This window comes from Lactuca serriola, chromosome 8 (assembly GCF_051521515.1).
Source record: "Lactuca serriola cultivar US96UC23 chromosome 8, Lser_US96UC23_V15, whole genome shotgun sequence".
Lineage (NCBI taxonomy): Eukaryota > Viridiplantae > Streptophyta > Magnoliopsida > Asterales > Asteraceae > Lactuca > Lactuca serriola.
This window is the reverse complement of record NC_136415.1, coordinates 204,390,432-204,417,008: the sequence shown is the minus strand read 5'-3', so window position 1 is coordinate 204,417,008 and position 26,577 is coordinate 204,390,432. Positions and strand designations below refer to the sequence as shown.

The 26,577-nt window shown below is 38.9% G+C and overlaps 3 protein-coding genes across 4 annotated transcripts; 2 read left to right on the top strand and 1 right to left on the bottom strand.

The window, feature by feature from the left end:
* The first annotated feature begins 1,328 nt into the window (after positions 1 to 1,328).
* LOC145069923 (Pentatricopeptide repeat (PPR-like) superfamily protein) lies at positions 1,329 to 3,625 on the top strand. Its single transcript, XM_079016863.1, has one exon. The coding sequence runs from the start codon at positions 1,575 to 1,577 to the stop codon at positions 3,408 to 3,410; it is 1,836 nt and encodes a 611-aa protein (XP_078872989.1). The 5' UTR covers positions 1,329 to 1,574; the 3' UTR covers positions 3,411 to 3,625.
* A 2,731-nt stretch (positions 3,626 to 6,356) lies between these two features.
* On the top strand, positions 6,357 to 7,473 carry LOC145069994 (uncharacterized). Its single transcript, XM_079016918.1, has one exon. The coding sequence runs from the start codon at positions 6,449 to 6,451 to the stop codon at positions 7,448 to 7,450; it is 1,002 nt and encodes a 333-aa protein (XP_078873044.1). The 5' UTR covers positions 6,357 to 6,448; the 3' UTR covers positions 7,451 to 7,473.
* A 54-nt stretch (positions 7,474 to 7,527) lies between these two features.
* On the bottom strand, positions 7,528 to 10,242 carry FIO1 (methyltransferase). Of its 2 annotated transcripts, none has more exons than XM_079016916.1 (8): positions 10,018 to 10,242; positions 9,291 to 9,496; positions 8,865 to 9,225; positions 8,462 to 8,669; positions 8,198 to 8,305; positions 8,016 to 8,102; positions 7,830 to 7,899; positions 7,528 to 7,701 (listed from the first exon to the last, which is right to left on the bottom strand). In XM_079016916.1, exons 1-8 carry the CDS (start codon positions 10,233 to 10,235, stop codon positions 7,613 to 7,615), a joined length of 1,347 nt encoding a protein of 448 aa, XP_078873042.1. In that variant the 5' UTR covers positions 10,236 to 10,242; the 3' UTR covers positions 7,528 to 7,612. The 2 variants fall into 2 exon arrangements, with proteins under 2 accessions (XP_078873042.1, XP_078873043.1); XM_079016917.1 differs by having other exon boundaries at positions 8,865 to 9,216.
* Between the last annotated feature and the right edge of the window lie 16,335 nt (positions 10,243 to 26,577).

Below are 26,577 nucleotides of genomic sequence, written 5' to 3'. Positions count from 1 at the left end.
CATGTTTGCATTATGTCATCTTCAACATCCACCAATAATGCATATCCACAATCACACAATATTTATACTTGGCTAAATTCAACATTCTCATGTGTATCCATTTAGGATACATTGCTTTTCTCAAAAGGAAATATAGCATGTGAGATGTTAGATGGATCATTAACATCAATTATAATGGAAACCCCTACAAGTTAGTTCAAGTCAAAATCTATTTTCTTGTTTCAAGATCCTATTTATTTATTCTTTTTCATGTTATAATGGGGATACATCATATACTATGTCCTCAATAATAACTTTAATATGGGACACAAAATATGAGTGTAATCGTGTATGTCCATTATCAGTGTAAACGATGATCTTCTTGCACTTAGCAATATACCTAGAGGGAAATCATATATTGGTTGTTGCTAAGTGGCAAAAGACTAAAGTCTACCTAGACCTCTGACACCTTTGACAAACAAAATTGATAGTAAATTGGTTCAGATTTGTCATACCTTATTTCTTTCAACATAAAGTTCAATTTGTGTATAGGAAACTCATCCATGTCTACATAATCCATATTTGTTTGAAACAACAATCTAATATATTCTTATTCTATATCTACAATCAACTTATGTCCTAAGTAAGACTTAAACTCTCGACGTCATTGAGGGAGAGAAATCCAACATAATCCACGTAAGTTACCCTTCCATCTACATATTTTATTCCAGATACTTTGGAGAAAAAACCATCATGGTTAATTCTCATTGTGAATGTATTAGGACAACTCTATTAAAAATTAAAAAAAAAATAAATAAATGAAAAATCTTTTACCAAACAACTCTTGTAATGAAAGATTTAGGGTAAAAGATTGCACTATGAACCTACTATAAACTTCTTTCATATCCATGCCACTTATACTCCACATTGTGGGTTGGAACATGTTGATTAGCTTGTTTTTTCTTCCCAGATTATTATGAGCTCAATCTTTTAGCAAGGGTAGATGATCAGATGGACGGATGTTACAAAAACATAATGGTGTTTTCTTGGGTTGATGATCCACAGTGTTTTTGAAAAGCGTATAACATGAGATACCATAACGGGAGGTGGGGACGGTGTTTCTGGCGTTGTAACACCGTTTTTGTGTGCCACCTCAACCGATAATGGCATTTTTGTAACCATTACCGGGTAGTCTAATGGTAGAAACTTAATGGATCATGTGCAAGATTTGAAAACCACATGATCACCCTTATCAATTTTACAATACTAAGTCAACCACAAGGACCAAATATGTAATTTACCTTTATAAAAAGAAAGAAAATAAATAAAACAACTTGGTCAGATTTGGGACAAGTGTGACGTGGCCAAAAGCAAATTTCCAATTCGGAGGGATCGCCGCTGCGCTCCAATCCGCTTCATTTGTAGGTCGTAAGACCATTATCACCGGCGGCGCTTGGCGGAACTAAAACCTCCCACCGGCCATCACTGTCCATAACGAGCTATAACTACGAAACAAGAAAACCAACAAAAACCCGGATGAAGTTTACAAGGAACAAGAAAACATCATTCTCCTAACATGGTGTCTTTCTTTTGCAATGCCCTCTCTCAAACCCACCAACTATAATCAAATTCAACGTCCTTGTGTGATCCAATCGGTACATAATTTATGCTCGAAGGGACGCCTGAAGGAAGCAGTGCAATCGCTCGAAAATTTAGCAAGTAAAGGTCTACGTTTGGACACGAGATCTTTAGCTCTTCTTTTACAAGAGTGTGCGAATTACAGATCACTTAAAGAAGGAAAATGGGTTCATTTGCATATGAATGTTACGGGTCGGAAGAGACCCGGTACGTTCTTGTCCAATCATTTAATTTACATGTATTCAGAGTGTGGGAATTGGGTTTGTGCACGGAAGGTGTTTGATAAAATGTCTATCAAAAATTTGTATTCTTGGAACAACATGCTATCGGGGTATGCTAAATTAAGGATGATGAAACCAGCTCAGACCTTGTTTAACCAAATGCAGGAGAAGGATGTTGTGTCATGGAATACAATGGTCATCGGCTATGCACACACTGGACATTATAACAAGGCATTGAAGTTCTTTAAAGATTTGAGAATGTCAAACATTAGGCTAAACGAGTTCAGTTTTTCAGGTCTCTTAACCGTTTGTATCCAAACAAAAGAGTTAAAACTCACAAAACAAGTCCATTGTCAGGTATTTCATCTTGGTTTCTTATCAAATATAGTACTTTGTAGTTCAATCATCGACAGCTATTCAAAATGTGGTGAGATTCACAATGCAAGGAACCTGTTCGATGAAATGCCTAAAAGAGACGTTCTTGCTTGGACCACTATAGTTTCAGCATACGCAAAGTCAGGAGACATGAAATCAGCTAACGAGTTATTCAACATCATGCCAAACAAAAATCCCATATCTTGGACCTCACTAATTTCAGGATACACAAGAAACGGTTTCCCATATGAAGCACTTAACCTCTTCACAAAGATGATATCACAAAAAGTCACCCCAAATCAGTTCACTTTCAGCAGCGCCCTATGTGCTTCTGCTAGCCTCACTTCAATCAAAATCGGTAAACAAATCCATGGATTCTTGATAAAATCACATCTCACACCAAACACTATAGTTCTTAGCTCCCTAATCGACATGTATTCCAAATGTGGAAGTTTACAACTTAGTCAAATAGTTTTCAATCTTGTCACTGATACACACAACACAATACTATGGAACACAATGTTATCAGCTTTATCTCAACATGGTCATGGAAAACAATCTTTAGAGCTTTTCTCCAACATGGTGAGATCAAAAGTAAAACCAGATAGGATTACATTCATCATACTTCTAAGTTCATGTAGTCATTCAGGACTTGTTCAAGAGGGTGTTAATCTCTTCAACAATATGTTTCAAGATCATGGGATTAGTCCTGATGAAGAACATTATGCTTGTTTAATTGATCTTTTGGGGAGAGGAGGGTGTTTTGATGAAGTGGTGAATTGTTTACAGAAGATGAGAGTAGAACCTGATGTGCGTGTTTGGAAAGCTTTACTTGGGGTTTGTAGGATTCATGGGAATATGGAATTGGGGATAAAAGCTGGTGAAAAGTTGATTGAATTGGAACCTGATTCTTCAGTTGGGTATGTTTTGCTTTCAGGGATATATGCGATTTCAGGGAAGTGGGATTTGGTTGGAAAAGTGAGGAAGATTATGAAGGAAAGAGGTGTGAGGAAAGAATTAGGGTTTAGTTGGTTGGAAAATGAGAAAAAGTTTCATGCTTTTAGTGTATCGGATAAGTTGAATGGTTTTGAAGGTGAGATTGAATCGGTTTTGGAGATTTTAGCTTCTGAAATGGAAGAAGAAGAAGATGATGATGATGATGATGATGATGATGATGAATCTTTTCGTGATAGTTGAAGGTAATGTTTCGATGTTTGTTTTTGATTTCTTTTTAATATGAAGAATGAGATGGATTGATGTATTTTTTGTTGAATAATTGAAGAGTAAATTAGAAAGAGGGATAAAGTTCATAGATTTGTAGGATGAATGAGTTGATGTTAAAGTACAACATTGTACTTTGAAATTTTTTGTTAGTAAGACATAGTACTTTGAAAAGCTAACCAATTATAGCATTTTGTACTATTCGATTATTTTGTGTTATTAGAATAGTATGCTTAAAAAGTTCTATCCAATTATATGGGTGACAATTGTTAGATGGTGTTATCATACCTAGTGTATCAATTTGCTATAAGCTCTTTTCTGGTCTTTATCTTGAATCTTTATTATTCTCTTTCTCTTCCATCTTGATATCAACTTTGAAATTAACTAAGCATCGGGCGGGGAAACTTTCAATATAATGATGAAATAGACTAGTGGAAAAGGTCTCATTCTGACTAGTATCGAAGATAGTTTCAGTCTTTAATACTAAAACCATAATATCTTTGAAAGATAGGTTTAATCACCTAGAAAGTGGTAAATAATGTGGACTACATGTTCACTTTTTTTCAAATAACAAATGCTCAAATACGAAATACATGATTATTTTGTTATAGATATATAAAAGTCGGGCAATTGACCATATAGCATCTTAATATTTGTGTAGTTGTATTAACTTATTTCTTTTTCTTCATGATTTTTGTGTTTCGGTTTCGGTTTTTTGGGTTTTGATTCAAGTTAGGGCTTTGAAGAGTTTGATTTAGGTTTCAAAGTTTCTATTTCGAGTTTTCAATTTCATATTGTTTTGACAACCACTGTTTATGGGTTTCATATCTCAAACTATATCTTCAATTAGTGGTTGTGACTGGCAGGGAAAATAATTGATAATATTTTGACATAGTGGTATCAGGTGTGTCTAAAAGATGTTTTTTTCCAAATGTTTGAGGTTTTAAGTCTCGTGGTATACAAAATGTGTAGATTTAGAAGTAAAATTACACGGAAAATTATTTTCTATATTGATAGAAAATGTGCAAAATATATATCTATATAGCGATATAAGTAAATTTTATTATTTAAATTTAAAATATATTCAATAATATATAAAAGTGACTTGATTCGATTCATCGATTGGTTAACTAGTTTTTCTAAAAGCTCGAGCTCAACTCGAGGAAGATTAGAGCTCAATTTGAAAGATAATAGTTCGAGCCTATTTATCAAAACATTTACTAAATGACAAAACCTTGAATAACTTGAAAAAAATTTCAACAAATCAAGTTTGATATAAGTTCGACCCAAAAATATAAAAACATATACAAAGCTCAATAAGAATTATAGTCGAGTTCTTATAAACTCGAGTTGACTCACTATATGTTTCAAAAAGAGAAATGAAGATTTTTTTTAATGTCGGAAACTCTGAAGGTGATAAAGGGTATTCATGGAGAGTATGGGTATTTGAATGGTGAAAGATCAAAAAGTATAGGAGTTTGGGCTAATATCGTTCAATCCTTTAGGCGTCTTAGGCCGGACAGAGTAGCATCGGCAATAGCCTCGGCGAACACTGGGCCGACCCCTCGGCATGCCAAACTCTCTTCTTTGTCTTCGTCTTCTCCCTACCTCGGTAACCTTTTTCTTCTCACTCCCTCTATTTGGCAATATAGTCAACAAATTGGTATTTGGCTGAGGTGTAGCTCAGTGCACTAAGCACTACTCCCCAGCCTTAATGACAAAGGGAGCCACATTCTACTTTAGAATATTGGTTGGAAGGTTGGATGTGGGAAGTCTCCGCCAACGGTGGATCCAAAACGAAATACAAAAAATACATAGAAGTATAAATTTCTAAAAATTTAATGTATTTTTGGGTTTTTTCAGTAAAAAAATGTCATGAGGGTATTTACAGTATAAGTGGGTGCCAAAGAGGGGGATTTTAGTAAAAGTCAGAATTTTTGGAAGGCTAGTAGTAAATATGGTGAGACCCACCTCCAAGTGGGGTCCATGCACCCCACTTAAAGGGGCTGGATCCGCTACAATTAAAGGGGTTGGATCCGCTACTGTCTCGCAAAGGGTTGTTAGGGGGCGTTGGATCCGTTCAATTTGCTGACTTGATTGATTTATGTATGAATCCTCCGGCCATTGGTAGAGGTGGACCAATGGGTTTAGGAGTTATCAGACGTGTTCACGGTTAGTAGCACCCATCAACATATTGTTGATATATGTTTGGAGAGTGAAGATATTGGTACTGATTGGAACAAAATAGTACAGACATAAGTAAATATTCTCTGTTGGAAATTGACATTAAACGGGATCCCGATAATTGGTGGGCCTCCAAAGATATAGACTTACACTCTCTTCTTTGCCCGGTTTGTTAATGTGTCAATGAAAACATTAATCACTTGTTTTTAACTTGTGATGTAGCTAACCAAACTTGGGGAAAGATTTTTAAATGGCCAGATCTTCTTTCTCAAATTTGATAGCTTCGGTGGATGGCTTGGGAATATCAGCTTGGAAAAAGAAGGCCGTTGAGGTGATTGTTTATGCGACTTTTGGGGTGTTGTGGTTGTATTGCAATAATGTTGTTTTAGCAACCATTTCCTTCCCTAAAGCCTCATCTTTGAGTGTATTGTTCTTTATTCCTTTGTTTTAAGAGTAGGAACCATAAATTTATCCTCTTTATTAAAAACCTGATTATAAGTGTCTTTTGTAATTCTTTTTATTTGCATGTGTATAATGTATTCATACGTATATGTATATGTATGTGTATTTATGCATACCTAATATATATACACATACAGAAAAACCTATTGTCATATACTCCTATTACTTTGGGAATTTGACGTCTTCCCAAATCACCCACCACACATTTTCAAAACAAATAGATTTTACCTCCCAACCAATGATCCAATCATCCAATTTCAAACACCAACTTTCAACTCCCCCGTAAGCAAATCATCAACAAAATGTAATAATTTCCACAAGAAAGATAACCAAAAACATTCCAAATCACAAATTTAGGGTTACAAAAAATGTACCCTAATGACTTTCCTAATCATTTCCATCCTTATATAGCAATGGGCCCCAAATGGTCTAAACAAATCGAACGTCGAAGAGCGGTTGTATCAGAACGAAAAAAACTACGAAAACTCAAAAAAGAAAATGGATGCGATTACCCGGGATGCGATATCCATCCACCCGATAGGAAAAACTGGATGTCTGGCCTGAATCCGGCCAAACTTCCAATCAACAAAATTGTTTGGCCCGGGACCCACGATTCCGCCACCGACAAGATTGGAATCAGAGCCATCACCCGACCCTTCGCCCAATGCCAGTCTCTATCCATCTACCAACAACTCGTACGTGGGACCCGCGTCCTCGATATCCGAGTCGAGAAGAACGGGAAAGTTTGTCACGGAATCATAACGACGTACGGAATCGACGTTGTGCTTGACGACGTTAAGCGGTTCCTTTCGGAGACAAAATCGGAAATCGTGATTCTCGAGATTCGGACGGAATACGGACGGAAAGATCCGCCCGCGTTTGAGAAATTTTTATTGGAGAATCTCGGGGAGTTGTTGATTTATCAGGACGACTGTGTTTTTGAAAAAACAATTGCAGAGATTTTACCTAAACGGGTGATTTGTGTTTGGAAGCCTCGGGAATCACCCGAGGTGAAACCTGGGGGCCCGTTTTGGAGCTCGGGGTATTTGAAAGATAATTGGATTAATACGGATTTACCTTTTACAAAGTTTGAAAGTAATTTGAAGTATTTGAGTCAACAACAACCGGTTTGTTCACGAAAGTATTTTTATCGGGTCGAGAATACGGTTACACCGCGGGCGGATAACCCAATTGTGTGTGTGAAAGCGGTAACGAATCGGATCCACGGGTACGGGAGATTGTTCATATCACAATGTTTTTTGAGAGATTGTGCAAATCGGTTGCAAATATTTTCAATTGATTTTATAAATGAGGATTTTGTTGATGCGTGTGTTGGGCTTACTCAAGCCCGAATTGAAGGGAAGGCGTGAAAAAAGAAAATATGGCCGGAAAAGCTGCCGGAATTTTATCTCCGGCGAGATGGTGGGTAGGTGGGTGTTGCTTGATCTTATATGAAAAACCAAAATGATAAAAACTTGTTTATGATGTGTACATTAATCATGATGTTTGTAAAGAGAAGGAAAATGATTAAATTATACATGATCCGAGTTTGAAAGCTTTTGTGGGCAAAATGAATTTCTCAAAGCGTCCTCCAACTTTTGGAATATCGACGAAAGTAACCCTGCAAAAAAGACACAAAGAATTAATTGCATTTATACAAGATTTATATATTTTATTTGCACTATGTAGTAATATAGCTTTTATTTTAATTTTAATCAATTAAAATATATAATGAACAAATAAAAAAACCTGGCACAGAGGTTTCTCCAGGTTTCAAAGATCCTCTAATTAAAAGAGTGCCCGGAATTTGCTCAAAGACCTAAAATAATAAAACAAGCAAAAAAATATAAATACAAAACACAAAAAATTTATCGATTTAGTCACTTAACTATTTTTATAACTATTTTTTTATAAAGAAAATAATAATATACTCACTGTTATGCGGAATTGTAAATCATTTGATTGGTCAACAAAGTCAATATCCTTCAAGATTTCTTTGCAATTAGACATGGCCACGTGTATCTGATTTCCATCAAATTAGTGTGTCAATCACAATGAGGCTTTCTCTAACTTTTTACAAAAAAAAAAAAGAAAAAAAAAATTGTAAATGAACATACGTCAATATGAAAAGTGGCAGTATTTAATTTACAGGTGGCGCCATTTGTGTGGAAGAAGGATTCGATTGATTGTAGAACATGAAATGCACTAAAATTGCGTTGAATTCCCTGAAGTAATTTAAAAAAAAATTATATTAATTTGAGGATAATAATTCATACAAGCTTTGAAAATTTTACAATTTTGTACTGGTGTGACAGATACAGATACAGATACAGTACAACCTGTTTTGTCATGTCATGGGAAACAGGAGTTTAGAGTTTGACCTGAAGCATGAAAGTAAGGACATTTTTGGAAGCCACATGAGATGATATTATTTTCTTTGATGGAGGAACAAATGACCATGCTACCCCCCACCTACATGTTTGACCTTGAACAAATTCAGTAGTTTTAACTACACTAACTCCCACCTCACGTAATTTTCCTATCAAGCTTTTCAAATTTGATTTCTTTCCAACCATTGATGTATACCACCTATTAAATATAATTACACACACAATTAATAATTAAAATAATTCTTTTTTTATCATTAAGTCATATATGGATAAAGTGATTGAACAGGTAATGATGGCTGTCTGGATAAAGTATTGTACACACGCATAAAGATGGTTTCTTTTTTGACTGTTTAAATATGAGTGAATGACCATTTTACCCTTAACACAAATGTACCTAAAAGACTGTTGAAGTTGAACACTATCTTCAATGATCCGAGTGATGAAAGCTTGTTCTCCACCAGGGCAAACCATCTCCGCTAGGGTTCCGCCACAAGAGGTGTTTGGATTAAGTCCGGATTCCTCCATTGTTTCAAAGAAAGGAGGATTACACATACAAAAATCAAAACTTTCACCACTTTTCACCACACCCATAAGTATAGGAGGCCCATGGTAGTTCTTAATCTTATCACCATTTTTCAGGTCTTTTTCAGTCAACTCTTCCTCAAAGTCAACTTTTCGAATCTCAATTAAGTCAGAAATTTGAGGGTTGTTCTTAACATTCCTTTCAGCCCATTCTAATGCTACATCTGTCACATCTGTGTTAAAAGGGTATTTGAGTAATTTTAACAAGAAGAAAATGTTGGGAATTGAACTTAAGTACCTGTTCCAATAAAGCTCCAGCCAAGAAGAGATGCACCAAGAAGAGGGTAGATGCAATTGGCTCCAGTGCCAATATCAAATCCTTTAATGACATTATTGCCCTCCTGGGAATTGGGTATGATGTCTGATGATAAAAGGTCTTCAATCCAATGAATGTAGTTAGATCTGTTGGGTATTGTGGGGCAGAGTTGTCCATCAGGAATCCACCTACACGTATAAGTTCAGGTTATTCTTTATCCATCACAGAGTGCATAACCTTAAACCCTAGGCCCTAAAATAACACAGAGAAAGTCTAAAATACCCTTCAAACAACAGATGAAAAACTATTTGTGAGCCCAATTTGTATCCTATGTGATATCAAGATGTGCAAATAGGGAATTTGAGCTTTTAAACTTGCCTTCAAGCTGTTCAATTTCCATTCAACGTATGAAAATGGAAATTGTTGCATTTTCCATGGAAGTAAGTGTCCATATAACCATGTTGGAATTAGCAATGAAAGATAAACAAAAACACCAAGCCAAAACTAATATATTTTTTAGGCCAAATCTATGATTTCTCAAGGATATATTACCATTTTTTATTAACAAATCGAACCAAAGCATGTTTCTATCTTCACCAGACATGGTTACCGGTTCTTTTAAACATAGGGTGATAATTTTGATTTCAAAACACGAACATACGAAAAAGTTGATGAGCTTAAACCTAATTTAGCACTAATATTAACATACCAGGTGATGGAGTGATCGTGCAGTAGCAAAACCCTGGTGAGCTCACGAGTGGCATTGAAGTCTTTCCAATCGATCCTTGGCTTGCCTTCTCGAGAGTAGAAGACATAAGGTTGAAATGAAGGATACAGTGATGCCAAAACACCGAAGTCCGGCGGGTTGTCGGAGTATTTGTTCCGGGGATGTATGCTTCCTCTCTCCCTCTTCCTCTTCTTCCCCATTTTTTGGCACTCTTTTGGGTTGCTTTTCTCATAAATATCCATTTTGGGCCCAACCGAAAGCTAGGCCCATATTATTACCAAATCAACCAGGTTAAAACTTTATGAAGATGCGAAGAAAAAAAAAATACATTACCACCTAGTTGGTAGTGGGTATTAGGCAGTGAAAAGCTATCACTGGTTTGTTAAATTTATCTGAAGATAGTTTTTAGATTTAAAACATTTTTGTTAAACTAAATGTTAAAAGTTTATAGTGTTAAACGATATTTTTTCTGTTTTGTCAGATGTTTTCAAAAACTTTGTACCAAACATGTCTTGTGTTCTGAAAACCAAACCGATTTAAAAGGGCTTTAAAAGCCCGATTTTGTCCATCTTTAATTTATAGGCTATTGTATGTTTTTCAAACTAAGTAATTCTTTATAGAAGCAATCATAAAACTAACAAAAAATAGACAAAGTATATGCATAATAGCAATTTTATTAAGTTTGTCATAAAATAAAAAGGATAATGTCATTTTAGCCCTACAAACTAACCGGTCCTTATTTAAAAGGTATTTCTTGTTATTTTCTGGGTTGCGGCGTAGCTTGTCGCTCGTTTACCCGCTACGTCTATGTAAAACTTTTTTAATCTAATGAAAAATAGACATGTTACTTATAATACCCAGTGCCCATGGATTATTTGACTTTTTCTTGAGTAACAAAAAAAATTAATGAAAATTCCAACTCACAGTTTCACACAAGCCAAACTCTTTCTCTCTCTCTCTCTCTCTCTCTCTCTCTCTCTCTCTATATATATATATATATATATATATATATATATATATATATATATATATGTGTGTGTGTGTGTGTGTGTATGTGTTAACTTCTCATCGTTTCCCTATCCAGTTCTTCATGGAAAAGGGACCATGACTTCTATGTGACATCCTGGATTTTAAGTCAAAGATCGGTGGACGGTCAATTCATAGTAAATCGCTTTGTAATTTGACTCATTGATTTTTAGTGCATCTTCTGTAAAATAAATGAATTCATTACAACTATTATAAGATATCAAATTGTATCTTACTTCCAAATATGTAAAGTGGCAGACGAATCAAACAACTCAAAATACAACCTTAGTTAATGCGTCTGAAAATTGAAATTTCGTATTAAGCAGTTGTACGCAAAGCAAACATTCTAGTCTCGTGGTACATGTGACATTCTCATTTTCACGGCCAGAAAAAACCGATTTGTTTATGTTTTGTTTGAAAATTAGAGTAGCCTTTTAAAGAAAAGTGTTGCGGAATTTGTTCCCAAAAAAAAATACAATAAAGATTTATCAAAGCATTTCTGAAGAAATGTATTTCACTATATTAAAACTTCGGGATGTCATGTTCGATAAAGATCAAAAGCATAAACAGAATAACATAGGCCTTACAACATATATTTAAATCTACTGGTCTATAATCCATAATCTCTCGTCAAGTCATTCAACTATGCTCTTGTGACACTACATGTAATCTATGTAGCAAATAGCGGCGCTGTAGCGGTTAGCGCAGGTAAGGAAACGTTATTTCAAAATAGCATTTTAGAATAGCGGTGACGCTATTAGCGCCGCGATTTACCGCTATTTACCGCGATTATGGTCGCCGCTATAGCGGCGCTATAACCGATATTTGAATAAATTCCAATTTTGGGCTACTTTCATTTTAAAAAAAAATGTGTCATTCCATTGCATAAAATTGTTTTTTCTTAGCCAAAACCAAAACTTTTGTGTCATTCCATTGAATAAAATTGTAATTTTGTGACTGTCATGACTTCCATTGAAACCATGTATGTGTTGTCTTGTTAATTGTGTTGAAAATTTGAAGTACTACATTATGATTAACTATCAAGTTGCTTAATCATTTTATTTGATAATTGTAATTGTGTTAAAGTATGATAAAATAGTAAATATTGCATATGTTTTCTTGTTAATTGTGTTAAAGTATGATTAACTGGGGCATTGGTAACCGATATGTGAAGTATGATTAGCTAATTATGATATATGAAGTATGATTAACTAAATATGATATGTGAATTATAATTTACTGATTAACTAATTAACTAGATTGGGTTAAACTTTAAAGTATGATTTACTGATTAATACTCTAATATATATAAATTCTAAATAATATAAAAAAAATGCTATACCGCCGCGAAAACCGCAATTTCAAATAGCGGCCAGTGACCACTATTAAATTTTTGATCGCGATAATTGCTTAGTCTGTAATACAAGAAACTGAGTGGGTTGGGCTTAGGAGCTGGTGAACACATAGGGTTTTCAACCCACAATAAATAAGTTTATTAATTTCATCAAGCCAAACAAACCCGATTACCCATTCTCGTTATCCTCACTTTACGTGCCTAAAGCATCTAATATAAAGGACCTAGTCTAAGGATTTTCATCGGGGTGACAACACTGCTTTGGGGATTCCTCAGCAATTTATGTCAAATAAGGCAATCATGAGGGGGGTGAAGTACTGCTGGTGAACACTGGGTTCAAATAAACACTTACAGGTTGCGAGCTTGCTAGCGTTCCACTGGACTGTCTACAATAGTCTGTGGTCGTCATCTATACTCCGCTAGATGACTGGATCATCTTAAACATCGAGGTCTCTCATCATTTTGTCACACATCATCTAATTTGATCTACCTATGTTATACCCAACATTTTTGTAAATATAAAATACGTATGCAGTTTAAATCATTTAAAACATGTATAAAAACGTTCATCCAACATAGATATCAAGTAAACAGATAATATACACCCATAGAACATAATTTATATAAAATACTTCATATATATGTGTAAGATGAAATTAACTATGCACTCATTTGTTAAGGTGGTGATTCTGAACTCAGGCAGCGCTTTGCTTCTTTTAATTTATTTTTCTTCGATGAAACCTAATATCATTACCACTAAATTTTAGTCTAATATTTATCGTGACTCATTATTAGTCTTAGATTCATCATTAAATTAAAGTCTACTTTCATGATCTATCAAGTAAGGAACAACCAGGTAGGATCATATCGGAGGTAGGGTCCGTTTGGTATACGAAATATACTGTTTGGAAATCCCACTTTAAACACCTCACTACTCCCGTAAGTAGATAAATCAGTATAACGACTTTGAATCACTGATAAATCTTATTTATAGGTTCATAATAACGATATTATATTTAAATATAAGCTATATTTAAAGTAGGGTAGACGTATCTCACTTACAACGGGTTTTCTTAAAAACCGGGCTCCGCTGGAGCAGAACTTCTGAGCTGAAAAGCTCTTTTTCTCAGAGTCGTCAAGCGCTCCGAGGCTTTCTTCTAGCGCTAGGGGAGTTCCCTATGGCTTAGGAGGGTTCTGTGAGGTTTAGAGAGAGAGTAGAGAGAGGGAGAGAGAAGGGTGGAGGTGTGAAGAAATGAGGGTGGAAGGGGTTCTATTTATAGGCTGAAATATGGCTCAACTTGGTGCCACATGTCACCATATGGTGGCAAGACTTGGGGAGAACGCAATGGCCCAGATTCAGCCACGTCACCCCCTTCGCAGCAGCACCCTGCCAACTTATAAACTCCGTAAGTTTTTCATACGAGCTCTGTTTTTGACGTTCTTTATATCCACGCGGGTATTGACAAGATCTACAACTCTTCTTTTGACTCTGTCGGCTATTTCTAGAACGATTTTAAATTTAACAGTATGAGAAAATTACACTGTTAAATGGCCGTGTAAAATTCATAACTTCTACATACGGACTCCGTTTCCATCTGTCTTTTTATCGTTGAGCTCCTATTAATGAGATCTTAAATTCTCATTTAGGTTGCGTTGGCCAAAAATCGATCGATCTAAAATTCGAATTTCGGGTTGTGCACTGTTGTGCTAAATCTTAGAAAAATCATAACTTTCTCATACGAAGTCAGATTTGGGCGTTCTTTTTATGCACGCTCTCAGTTTAACGTATACTACAACTTTCATTTAGATCTATAAGGCTAAAAAGCAGTTTATCAAAAATTCACTTTTTACGTTACGCGGTGGCGTGTCGGTTTAGCCGTAAAACTTCGACAGGTCATAACTTCTTCGTTATAACTCGGATTTTGGCGTTCTTTATATTTCCGGAATCCTTGTCACGACCACTACCACTTTCTTCATAGATATTGGGTTTATCTACACTTTTATTTTTGGCATTTATTTTCATTCTTAATTTGTTATATCTTTATAAACAAGTATATAAGCACATAAAATAACATAATTCACATAATATTCAAGTAATTCATTTTTATTACTTCAAAATGAGTTACAATGGTTGACTTTGACTATTACATAATTATACTAATACGTAGCCTAGAAACACGGGCATTACAGTACATGTTTCTGTAACAACGTAATTTTCAAAACAAAATTTTCATTTCTTTAAAACATGAATTCATTCAAAACCCAACCATAAAAATCCAATGTAACATAGTCATGATACAAAACATGTCAAATCCCAAGATCAACTAAATCCAAATCCGCCTGCAGGTGTGTGTACGAGTCATGCCAGCGCCTTCCCACGGTCCTGGCTAGTACCTGAAACACATAACACAACAGCTGTAAGCAAGAAGCTTAGCGAGTTCCCCAAAATACCACTTACAAACATACGCCTTTCCAGGCCATACTCCACACGACCTTCCGGTCCATGTGTCTCAGGGGACTTCTATCCCAACCCAGTAAACCTTCCGGTCCTACCCGTGTTGACCCTCCGGTCCATAACTCCCTGACCTTCTGGTCCACATCATAATGCCTTCCAGCCCATATCATAATGCCTTCCGGCCCATACCAAACATAGCATACATATCACATACATAGCGCATACAAAACATGTAACTCATAGCATGCAACGCATATATCTCATAGCACACCAAACCTTCCGATCACACATAGGTACCCTTCCAGATACAATATAGTGAGAAGACTCACCTCGTATGATGTCCAGTGTCTCACGTGCTCGAAATCTCTGAATCTCGCAACAACAACCTAGCCTCGCCTAATCACATCAAATAATTATTCCAAATCATTAACGACTCTCAAGGCTATACTATTTTCCTTTCTAAAATTCCACAGAAGGGTAAAAGACCATTTTACCCTTTCCTGACCCAAAAATCCACATGTTGACCAAAACCCTAAAAGTCAACAAAAGTCAACAGCAAGCAATATATGACATCCCCAATTTTCACGGCCAGAAAAGACCGATTTTGTTTATGCTTTATAAAAATCAGAGTACTTCATTTTATAAAAATGTTGCGGAATTTGTTCCCAGAAAAACACGATAAATACGTTATTAAAACATTTTTGAAGAAACGTATTTATTTCATTTTAAAACGTTTGGGATGTCATTGTTAATACAGAAACATAAGCATAAACAGAACTTACAATTATTTACACTAGTGATCTACATCTCTTTAAATCTCTCAGTGTAATGTCACTTCATATCGTCACCTGTGATGTAAATAAACTGAGTGGGTCAGGTTGGGAAACCTGGTGAGTACATAGGGTTTTCAACCCACAATAATATAGTTATTATATTTAAACAATCAAACAATCAACCCAATTACCCATCCCCGTTATCTTCTTTTAGTCTTCCCTAAAGATATTATCTCAAGGGTCATCTCCTATATCATATTTACTTTTCATCTCCTTACATCGTATTTCCTTATATGATTGTTCTTACGAACTTTACCTAAGGATCATCGCCTACATTGCATAGACAATACTAATCTGGGGATTACTCCCTCAATATGTGTCTAGCAAGAGTTAGGGTATCATCGCATGATTACGCAGCCACAACATCGCCTGGACTCGTACTTCATAATAAGGGTTAGACTATCATCGCATGAATACGTAGTCACAACATCGCCTAGACTCGTACTTCATAATAAGGGTTAGACTATCATCGCATGAATACGTAGTTACAACATCACCTGAACTCGTAATTCATCACCTACAGGTTGCTAGCCTGCTGGTGTTTCCACGGGGTTGTCTATAATAGTCCGTGGTCGCCATCTATACTCTGGTAGATGACTACATCTCCAAATTGTCGGACAAGGTTGTAGTATCCTACATCACCGATTCATAATCACCTATCTATCATCACCTTCCTATCATCACCTATCTCTCATTATTTTATTTCATCACTCACCAACTATTTCATCTACCCATGTTTTATCCCAACATATTTGTAGATATAAAATAAATATACAGTTTAAATCATTTAAAACATGTATAAATCATTCATCCAGCATAGACAACAAGTATTCAAACAATATGCACACATAGCGCGTAATTTATATTAAAATACTTCATATCTATGTGTAAGATGAAAGGGACCATGCACTCACCTGAGTAGGTGGTGACTCAGCACTCGGACAGCGCTTCGATACTCTCAAAACGATATTCCTTCGATAAAACCTAGTATCGATACCACTAGGGTTTAGTTTAACGATAACCGCGACAAATTAATTAGTCTGACTATTATTAAGCGTTAATAACGCTCAATATAACTCATAATAATAGCCCAAATAATTATTTTAAGGACCTAATAACATTCCTATAATTATTTGAAAGCTATATTAAAAATTGCGTAAGCGTAGCACACTTACAGCGAATTTTATCGAAAACCGGAACTTAATTGGAGCAGCGTTCCCGAGCCGAAAGGCTCTTTTCTCAGAACTTCGGGAGCCTCGGGGATTCCTTCGGGTGCTAGGGGGTTTACCTAGGCTTTAGGGGGCTTAAGGAGGCTTAGAGAGAGAAACTAGAGAGAGAGAAAGTGAGTTTGGGAGGTGTGAAGAGAAGGCTAGACCCGGCACCTCTATTTATAGTGCAAAATCTGATGGACTCGTCGAGTCTGAGTCATGACTCGCCGAGTTGGTCCATGTGGTGGCCTTCTGGTGGTGCCACGTGTCCAATTCTGGTGGTGCCACGTCACCCCCTATCGCGTATCAGCCTCCGAACTTAGAAAAATCATAACTTTCGCATACGAGCTCCGTTTTCGACGTTCTTTATATCCACGCGTAGGTAAAATCAAGATCTACAACTTTCATTTAGACTCCGTCGGCTAATTCTCGACCGATCTCAAATTTAACTGTAGGAGGCGTTTAGACTGTTAAATGACCGCGAAGAATTCGTAACTCCTTCATACGAACTCCGTTTTCGTCCATCTTTTTACCGTTGAGTTCCTATTAATGAGATCTTCAACTCTCATTTAGGTCGTGTAAGCCAAAAACCGCTCGAACTAAAATTCGAGTTTCGGGTCGTGCACTGCTAAGCTGAATCTTAGAAAAATCATAACTTCCTCATACGAAGTCAGATTTGGGCGTTCTTTTTACCGACGCTCTTAGTTTAACATATTCTAAAACTTTTGTTTAGATTGCTAAGGCTAAATCTCGCTCTATCGTAAATTCACTATTTACGCTTCCCGGTGTCGTGTTGGTTTTGCCGTAAAACTTCGACGGGCCATAACTTCTTCGTTATAACTCAGATTTCGGCGTTCTTTATATGTACGGAAACCTCGTGACATATACTACAACTTGGTTAAGATTATTTATTCTAAATAATATTTTGTCGAAAAGTCGTTTTCGACCCTTATTGCCTCTAAATTGACTAGCCCGGATCTACGGGCGTTACACAGTACGCGGGGCGTACCAGATCCTATACGCGGGGCGTACCCTTGCTTTCCAGAAACGGGGTACGCGACCCTCTACTCAGCGCGTACTGGGATTACGCCCAGCGTAATGCCCAGTTTCTTAATCCAACACATTCAGGTCTTAATCGGCTAAGACTTGCATCCAAACTTCAGATCTGACTCCTCTAATGTGTCTTAATCCAACACATTCAGGTCTTAATCGGCTAATACACCCCATGACTCATAATTGACGTTTTGACCTAAGGCATAAGGATTCCAATCCAAAACCTCCATTGATTCCCGAAAAGCTCAGGCATGGGACACTCTGGACTTCCAAGGGTCCCAATATAGGGTTCCAATCGCTTGGGGGACTAAGGAAACACTCAATCTAGCCACAAAAGGGTTCAATAAACCCTAAATCCATATACACATCAACATAGAAGGGATCAACTCGAAAATATTACCTGAATAACGTTGCTCTGTGTCCCCAACCCTCAGAATGTGGCTTCTCCTGTTGTTCCCTTAACCAAGCCTCCTCCTCCTTGCAAAATAACACTTCCAAGATCAATAATGGTCTTCTACCTTGCTCCAGATGCTCACAATCGAATTAGGGTTTCACTCAAAGGACTAGGGTGAACAATGACGGCCATAAAGCCCCTTATATATGTCCCAAACCTGGGAAGTTAGGGTTTCGCTAAACAGCGCGGACTCGCCGAGTCCATATCCGGACTCGCCGAGTCCAGTCGCGAACCCGCGACCAGATCCGCGATCCTACTCGGCGAGTCTGAGCTCCAACTCGCCGAGTCCCCTCTTAAAACACCCAAAATCATAAATATAACAATACCTGGAACTCCGGGCTGTTACAACTCTCCCCCACTGGGACTAGACTTCGCCCTCGAAGTCTCACTCTGAAAATAGCTCCGGATGCTGCTCCCGCATCTCTCGCTCCGGCTCCCAGGTCATTTCCGATCCCTTCCGGTGCTGCCACTGAACTAACACTAGAGGTATCTCCTTATTCCTCAGAACCTTGATCTTCCGATCTCTGATGGCCACTGGTCTCTCGGCATAATTCAGGCTCGCATCCACCTGAATGTCCTCTAATGGAACTACTGCCGCCTCATCGGCTATACACTTTCTCAATTGCGACACATGAAAAGTGTCGTGGATCTGTCTCAATTCCGTTGGCAACTCCAAACGGTAGGCCACCCGTCCTACCCTTGTAATCACACGAAAAGGCCCAATATACCGGGGCCCCAACTTGCCCCTCTTCCTGAATCGAATCACTCCTTTCCAAGGAGAGACCTTCAGGAGTACGAAGTCGCCGACCTGAAACTCAAGCTCGGACCGGCGTCTGTCTGCATAACTTTTCTGTCGGCTCTGGGCGGTCAATAACCTCTGTCTAACCTGCTGAATCTGCTCTGTCGTCTGAAGCACGATCTCTGTACTGCCCATCACTCTCTGTCCCACCTCTCCCCAGAATCTGGAAGTGAAGCGCACATCACGGTCTGAAACAATCGAGATCGGCACCCCATGCCGAGATACCACTTCTCTCACATATATCTCCGCCAACTTCTCCGCTGAAGAACTCTCACTAATGGCAAGGAAGTGAGCGCTCTTCGTCAACCTATCCACAATCACCCAAATTGCATCGACTCCTCTGGCAGTCCTCGGCAATTTGGTGATGAAATCCATAGTGATCTGTTCCCACTTCCACTCGGGAACCTCCAATGGCTGCAACTTTCCATGCGGTCTCTGGTGCTCGGCCTTAACCCTACGGCAGGTCAAGCACCTCTCGACAAACCACGCGACGTCCCTCTTCATGCAGGGCCACCAATATTCTCTCCTCAAATCCAAATACATCTTTGTAGCCCCGGGATGGATCGAGAATTTCGATCGATGAGCCTCTTCCATCAAAGTAATATGCGTACCACCCACGAACGGTACCCAAATCCGACCCTGAAACGTCATAAGCCCTCGTCCATCCGTAACGAACTCTGAAACCAACCCAACGACCCGCTCTCTCTTCTGCATCTATGGTCGCACAGCCTCGGCCTGTGCCCCACGAATAGCATCCAATACTGGAGCTATCACAGTCAATCTCAAACATACATCTCGCAGTGGAGTGCTCTCAGTCACATAGCTTTGTAGGGTGTACATTCAGTCACATAGCTTGGTTATAGTACTCACTATAAACATTAGCCATAATTTCTCTCTCTCTCTCTCTCCCTTTCTCTCTATCTTTCTCTCTGTCACTACAAACCATGGGCTTAGTTTCTTTCAAACCTATTTTAAGTATGGATTTACTTATGGTCTCTCTTTTACTACAAATCATTGACTTGGTTTCCTTCAAAACTAATTTAAGTATGGATTTACTTATGTAACAATACAATTTGGTATTCAAGGCCACTTTACAAACACAGTTTTAAGTATGGATTTACTTATACAAAGATACATCTTGGCTTTCAAAGACTCTTTACAAACACAAGTACTTCCAGTGGCAAAAGGAAGAGCTAAGGGGTTACTGCATTGCACACAATTTATGGATTCTGTTTATGGGGCACACTCTGATTTTCTTGATGTTTGACATACTTATTTTATTTGGGTTGTATAAACAATGATTTGAAATACTATTTTCACTTGAATGAAAAGTGAAATTTTTGGGTTGTTTCAAGTTGGTATCAGAGCCTTGGTTTGAGGGATTTGGGCACACTCTCGGGTGTATCTGAACTCAAACTGAGGATTTGGTAAAGTTTTTCCAAAAGAAAAATATTTCTTAGAAAAGGGTTTTCTAAAATAAGAAAAGGTGTGGTGTATGAAATCAGTCGAGCTCAAGTAAGTTTTCCCAAATTGCCCATGCATGTTATTTTATATGCTTTGATATGTGAATCTATGAACCGCATGCTAGTTAGGGCTAAGGATCTGCTCAGTTTTTGCATAATAGAATGCTAGGAGATATGCATTTGTATGTCTGTTGTATGAGCTTGTAGACTTGCATGCTAGTACTGATCATTCAATGATAGGATGACCTAATTAGGTTATGCTTGGTTTTGATACTCGATGCTCGAATGATGCTTACTTTGTGCTTTTAGGAGTTCTAACTAGCTTCAGCTAACTAGTAAACGAATATGCTAAATTACATATTATGGGAACTAAATAATTTTTGGAGGTTAGGTTTTAACTTTATTGTGAAACTCTTGTTTGAGTCCAATCGTTGTAGTGTGAGACCTCTCGTTCGAAGAATTATCTAGTTTTAGTAATATGTGATGGTATTCGACTATTCGAGAGCTTGTTTGAGAGAGATAATGAGAGTTCCTTCTGCAGCTGATGGAGGAGATTGGTATGAGGTTTGCCCTAGGAAAACCTAGGATGAGATCTAGTGTTTGGAGTCTTATCTGTGGGGAAGGTTAGATGGATTTAGAGTAACCTGGTTGAGTCAAAGCAATTCTTGAGGAAAGTACGGATAGATATGGAAGGTAGATTCCCGGGTATATTTCGATGCGTATTCTGATAGTTTTTATGGTCTTTTTTCAGTATGGTGGTATTGCGGGGCAGATGTAACAACGTAAATTTTCAAACAAATTTTTCATTTCAAAATAAAGTATTTTCATTCAAAACAAGGCATGAACATTCCAAGTGTCATGTCAAAATACAAATCATATAAATCCCAAGATCACAAAACATCTATCAGTGTGTACAGATCACGCCGCCGCCTTCCCACGGTCCTCGCTAGTACCTGAAACACATACATAACAACTGTAAGCATAAATGCTTAGTGAGTTCCCCAAAATACAACTTGCGCACATACGCCTTTCCAGGCCCTGACCTTCCGGTCCATGTGTCTCAGGGGACTTCTGTCCCTGCTGGGTAAACCTTCTGGTCCTACCCACGCCAACCTTACGGTCCAGATTACACGCCTTCCGGCCCATAACATAATGCCTTCCGGCCCACATAAACATACATAGCACGCATAACAATTATCTTATCACATATAGCACATATATCACATATCATATCCGACCTTCCGGTCACACAGTCAAACCCTTCCGGGTAAGGTATAGTGAGAAGACTCACCTCGTGAATATCGAAAGCTAGCAAATCCCGAAGTCACTCGTGCTCGATCCGTCGGGCTACAATCTCCCTATAACATCATACATCTCTTATTAACACTTTTATCTTCTAAGTTTGACTATCCCTAAGAAGTCAAACATAGGTCAACTCTGGTCAACGGTCAACGGTCAACTTGACCGGACTCGGCGAGCGCTAGGGCGACTCGGCGAGTCTTGACGTCCTCACCAATTCTCTAAGATTCCCTTTCTACACGTCGAGTATCCCCCTTGACTCGACGAGTTCCTCCTGGAAGAATCGCGGGGCCACCCCGACTCAACTCGCCGAGTCTGAAGAACAACTCGGCGAGTCCCAGTTAATCTTCAAGCTACTCGCCGAGTCTGTTCATCGGACTCGGCGAGTCCATGCCATGCAACCGCTCAAACTGCTTTCTAAGGTCAGATCTGCTCCGGCAATTCATAGGTCTGGCCTTCCTAGACTGGTTCATCACGTAAAGTCCTTATTTCGGTGCTCATAATACACCCCATGACTCATAATTGACGTTTTGACCTAAGGCATAAGGATTCCAATCCAAAACCTCCATTGATTCCCGAAAAGCTCAGGCATGGGACACTCTGGACTTCCAAGGGTCCCAATATAGGGTTCCAATCGCTTGGGGGACTAAGGAAACACTCAATCTAGCCACAAAAGGGTTCAATAAACCCTAAATCCATATACACATCAACATAGAAGGGATCAACTCGAAAATATTACCTGAATAACGTTGCTCTGTGTCCCCAACCCTCAGAATGTGGCTTCTCCTTTTTGTTCCCCTAACCAAGCCTCCTCCTCCTTGCAAAATAACACTTCCAAGATCAATAATGGTCTTCTACCTTGCTCCAGATGCTCACAATCGAATTAGGGTTTCACTCAAAGGACTAGGGTGAACAATGACGGCCATAAAGCCCCTTATATATGTCCCAAACCTGGGAAGTTAGGGTTTCGCTAAACAGCGCGGACTCGCCGAGTCCATATCCGGACTCGCCGAGTCCAGTCGCGAACCCGCGACCAGATCCGCGATCCTACTCGGCGAGTCTGAGCTCCAACTCGCCGAGTCCCCTCTTAAAACACCCAAAATCATAAATATAACAATACCTGGAACTCCGGGCTGTTACAACTCTCCCCCACTGGGACTAGACTTCGCCCTCGAAGTCTCACTCTGAAAATAGCTCCGGATGCTGCTCCCGCATCTCTCGCTCCGGCTCCCAGGTCATTTCCGATCCCTTCCGGTGCTGCCACTGAACTAACACTAGAGGTATCTCCTTATTCCTCAGAACCTTGATCTTCCGATCTCTGATGGCCACTGGTCTCTCGGCATAATTCAGGCTCGCATCCACCTGAATGTCCTCTAATGGAACTACTGCCGCCTCATCGGCTATACACTTTCTCAATTGCGACACATGAAAAGTGTCGTGGATCTGTCTCAATTCCGTTGGCAACTCCAAACGGTAGGCCACCCGTCCTACCCTTGTAATCACACGAAAAGGCCCAATATACCGGGGCCCCAACTTGCCCCTCTTCCTGAATCGAATCACTCCTTTCCAAGGAGAGACCTTCAGGAGTACGAAGTCGCCGACCTGAAACTCAAGCTCGGACCGGCGTCTGTCTGCATAACTTTTCTGTCGGCTCTGGGCGGTCAATAACCTCTGTCTAACCTGCTGAATCTGCTCTGTCGTCTGAAGCACGATCTCTGTACTGCCCATCACTCTCTGTCCCACCTCTCCCCAGCAAATGGGGGTCCGACACCTCCTACCATACAACAGCTCAAAGGGTGGCATACCAATGCTCGAATGATGGCTGTTGTTGTAGGAAAACTCTGCCAAGGGTAAATACGCATCCCAGCTACCCCCGAAATCTAACACACACGCTCGAAGCATGTTCTCCAGCGTCTGAATCGTTCGCTCGCTCTGGCCGTCTGTCTGGGGATGATATGCGGTACTAAAATGCAATTTAGTACCCAGCTCCTCATGGAATTTCTTCCAGAATCTGGAAGTGAAGCGCACATCACGGTCTGAAACAATCGAGATCGGCACCCCATGCCGAGATACCACTTCTCTCACATATATCTCCGCCAACTTCTCCGCTGAAGAACTCTCACTAATGGCAAGGAAGTGAGCGCTCTTCGTCAACCTATCCACAATCACCCAAATTGCATCGACTCCTCTGGCAGTCCTCGGCAATTTGGTGATGAAATCCATAGTGATCTGTTCCCACTTCCACTCGGGAACCTCCAATGGCTGCAACTTGCCATGCGGTCTCTGGTGCTCGGCCTTAACCCTACGGCAGGTCAAGCACCTCTCGACAAACCACGCGACGTCCCTCTTCATGCAGGGCCACCAATATTCTCTCCTCAAATCCAAATACATCTTTGTAGCCCCGGGATGGATCGAGAATTTCGATCGATGAGCCTCTTCCATCAAAGTAATATGCGTACCACCCACGAACGGTACCCAAATCCGACCCTGAAACGTCATAAGCCCTCGTCCATCCGTAACGAACTCTGAAACCAACCCAACGACCCGCTCTCTCTTCTGCATCTCTGGTCGCACAGCCTCGGCCTGTGCCCCACGAATAGCATCCAATACTGGAGCTATCACAGTCAATCTCAAACATACATCTCGCAGTGGAGTGCTCTCAGTCACATAGCTTTGTAGGGTGTACATTCAGTCACATAGCTTGGTTATAGTACTCACTATAAACATTAGCCATAATTTCTCTCTCTCTCTCTCTCTCTCCCTTTCTCTCTATCTTTCTCTCTGTCACTACAAACCATGGGCTTAGTTTCTTTCAAACCTATTTTAAGTATGGATTTACTTATGGTCTCTCTTTTACTACAAATCATTGACTTGGTTTCCTTCAAAACTAATTTAAGTATGGATTTACTTATGTAACAATACAATTTGGTATTCAAGGCCACTTTACAAACACAGTTTTAAGTATGGATTTACTTATACAAAGATACATCTTGGCTTTCAAAGACTCTTTACAAACACAAGTACTTCCAGTGGCAAAAGGAAGAGCTAAGGGGTTACTGCATTGCACACAATTTATGGATTCTGTTTATGGGGCACACTCTGATTTTCTTGATGTTTGACATACTTATTTTATTTGGGTTGTATAAACAATGATTTGAAATACTATTTTCACTTGAATGAAAAGTGAAATTTTTGGGTTGTTTCAAGTTGGTATCAGAGCCTTGGTTTGAGGGATTTGGGCACACTCTCGGGTGTATCTGAACTCAAACTGAGGATTTGGTAAAGTTTTTCCAAAAGAAAAATATTTCTTAGAAAAGGGTTTTCTAAAATAAGAAAAGGTGTGGTGTATGAAATCAGTCGAGCTCAAGTAAGTTTTCCCAAATTGCCCATGCATGTTATTTTATATGCTTTGATATGTGAATCTATGAACCGCATGCTAGTTAGGGCTAAGGATCTGCTCAGTTTTTGCATAATAGAATGCTAGGAGATATGCATTTGTATGTCTGTTGTATGAGCTTGTAGACTTGCATGCTAGTACTGATCATTCAATGATAGGATGACCTAATTAGGTTATGCTTGGTTTTGATACTCGATGCTCGAATGATGCTTACTTTGTGCTTTTAGGAGTTCTAACTAGCTTCAGCTAACTAGTAAACGAATATGCTAAATTACATATTATGGGAACTAAATAATTTTTGGAGGTTAGGTTTTAACTTTATTGTGAAACTCTTGTTTGAGTCCAATCGTTGTAGTGTGAGACCTCTCGTTCGAAGAATTATCTAGTTTTAGTAATATGTGATGGTATTCGACTATTCGAGAGCTTGTTTGAGAGAGATAATGAGAGTTCCTTCTGCAGCTGATGGAGGAGATTGGTATGAGGTTTGCCCTAGGAAAACCTAGGATGAGATCTAGTGTTTGGAGTCTTATCTGTGGGGAAGGTTAGATGGATTTAGAGTAACCTGGTTGAGTCAAAGCAATTCTTGAGGAAAGTACGGATAGATATGGAAGGTAGATTCCCGGGTATATTTCGATGCGTATTCTGATAGTTTTTATGGTCTTTTTTCAGTATGGTGGTATTGCGGGGCAGATGTAACAACGTAAATTTTCAAACAAATTTTTCATTTCAAAATAAAGTATTTTCATTCAAAACAAGGCATGAACATTCCAAGTGTCATGTCAAAATACAAATCATATAAATCCCAAGATCACAAAACATCTATCAGTGTGTACAGATCACGCCGCCGCCTTCCCACGGTCCTCGCTAGTACCTGAAACACATACATAACAACTGTAAGCATAAATGCTTAGTGAGTTCCCCAAAATACAACTTGCGCACATACGCCTTTCCAGGCCCTGACCTTCCGGTCCATGTGTCTCAGGGGACTTCTGTCCCTGCTGGGTAAACCTTCCGGTCCTACCCACGCCAACCTTACGGTCCAGATTACACGCCTTCCGGCCCATAACATAATGCCTTCCGGCCCACATAAACATACATAGCACGCATAACAATTATCTTATCACATATAGCACATATATCACATATCATATCCGACCTTCCGGTCACACAGTCAAACCCTTCCGGGTAAGGTATAGTGAGA

Coding starts and splice junctions, on each gene's coding strand:
- LOC145069923 (XM_079016863.1), top strand. CDS start 1,575: ATGCCCTCTCTCAAACCCACCAACTATAATCAAATTCAACGTCCTTGT.
- LOC145069994 (XM_079016918.1), top strand. CDS start 6,449: ATGTACCCTAATGACTTTCCTAATCATTTCCATCCTTATATAGCAATG.
- FIO1 (XM_079016916.1), bottom strand. CDS start 10,235: ATGGGGAAGAAGAGGAAGAGGGAGAGAGGAAGCATACATCCCCGGAAC. Junction 7,900..8,015: donor ATTTACAATTCCGCATAACA/GTGAGTATATTA, acceptor TTATTATTTTAG/GTCTTTGAGCAAATTCCGGG. Junction 7,702..7,829: donor TGGAGAAACCTCTGTGCCAG/GTTTTTTTATTT, acceptor TCTTTTTTGCAG/GGTTACTTTCGTCGATATTC.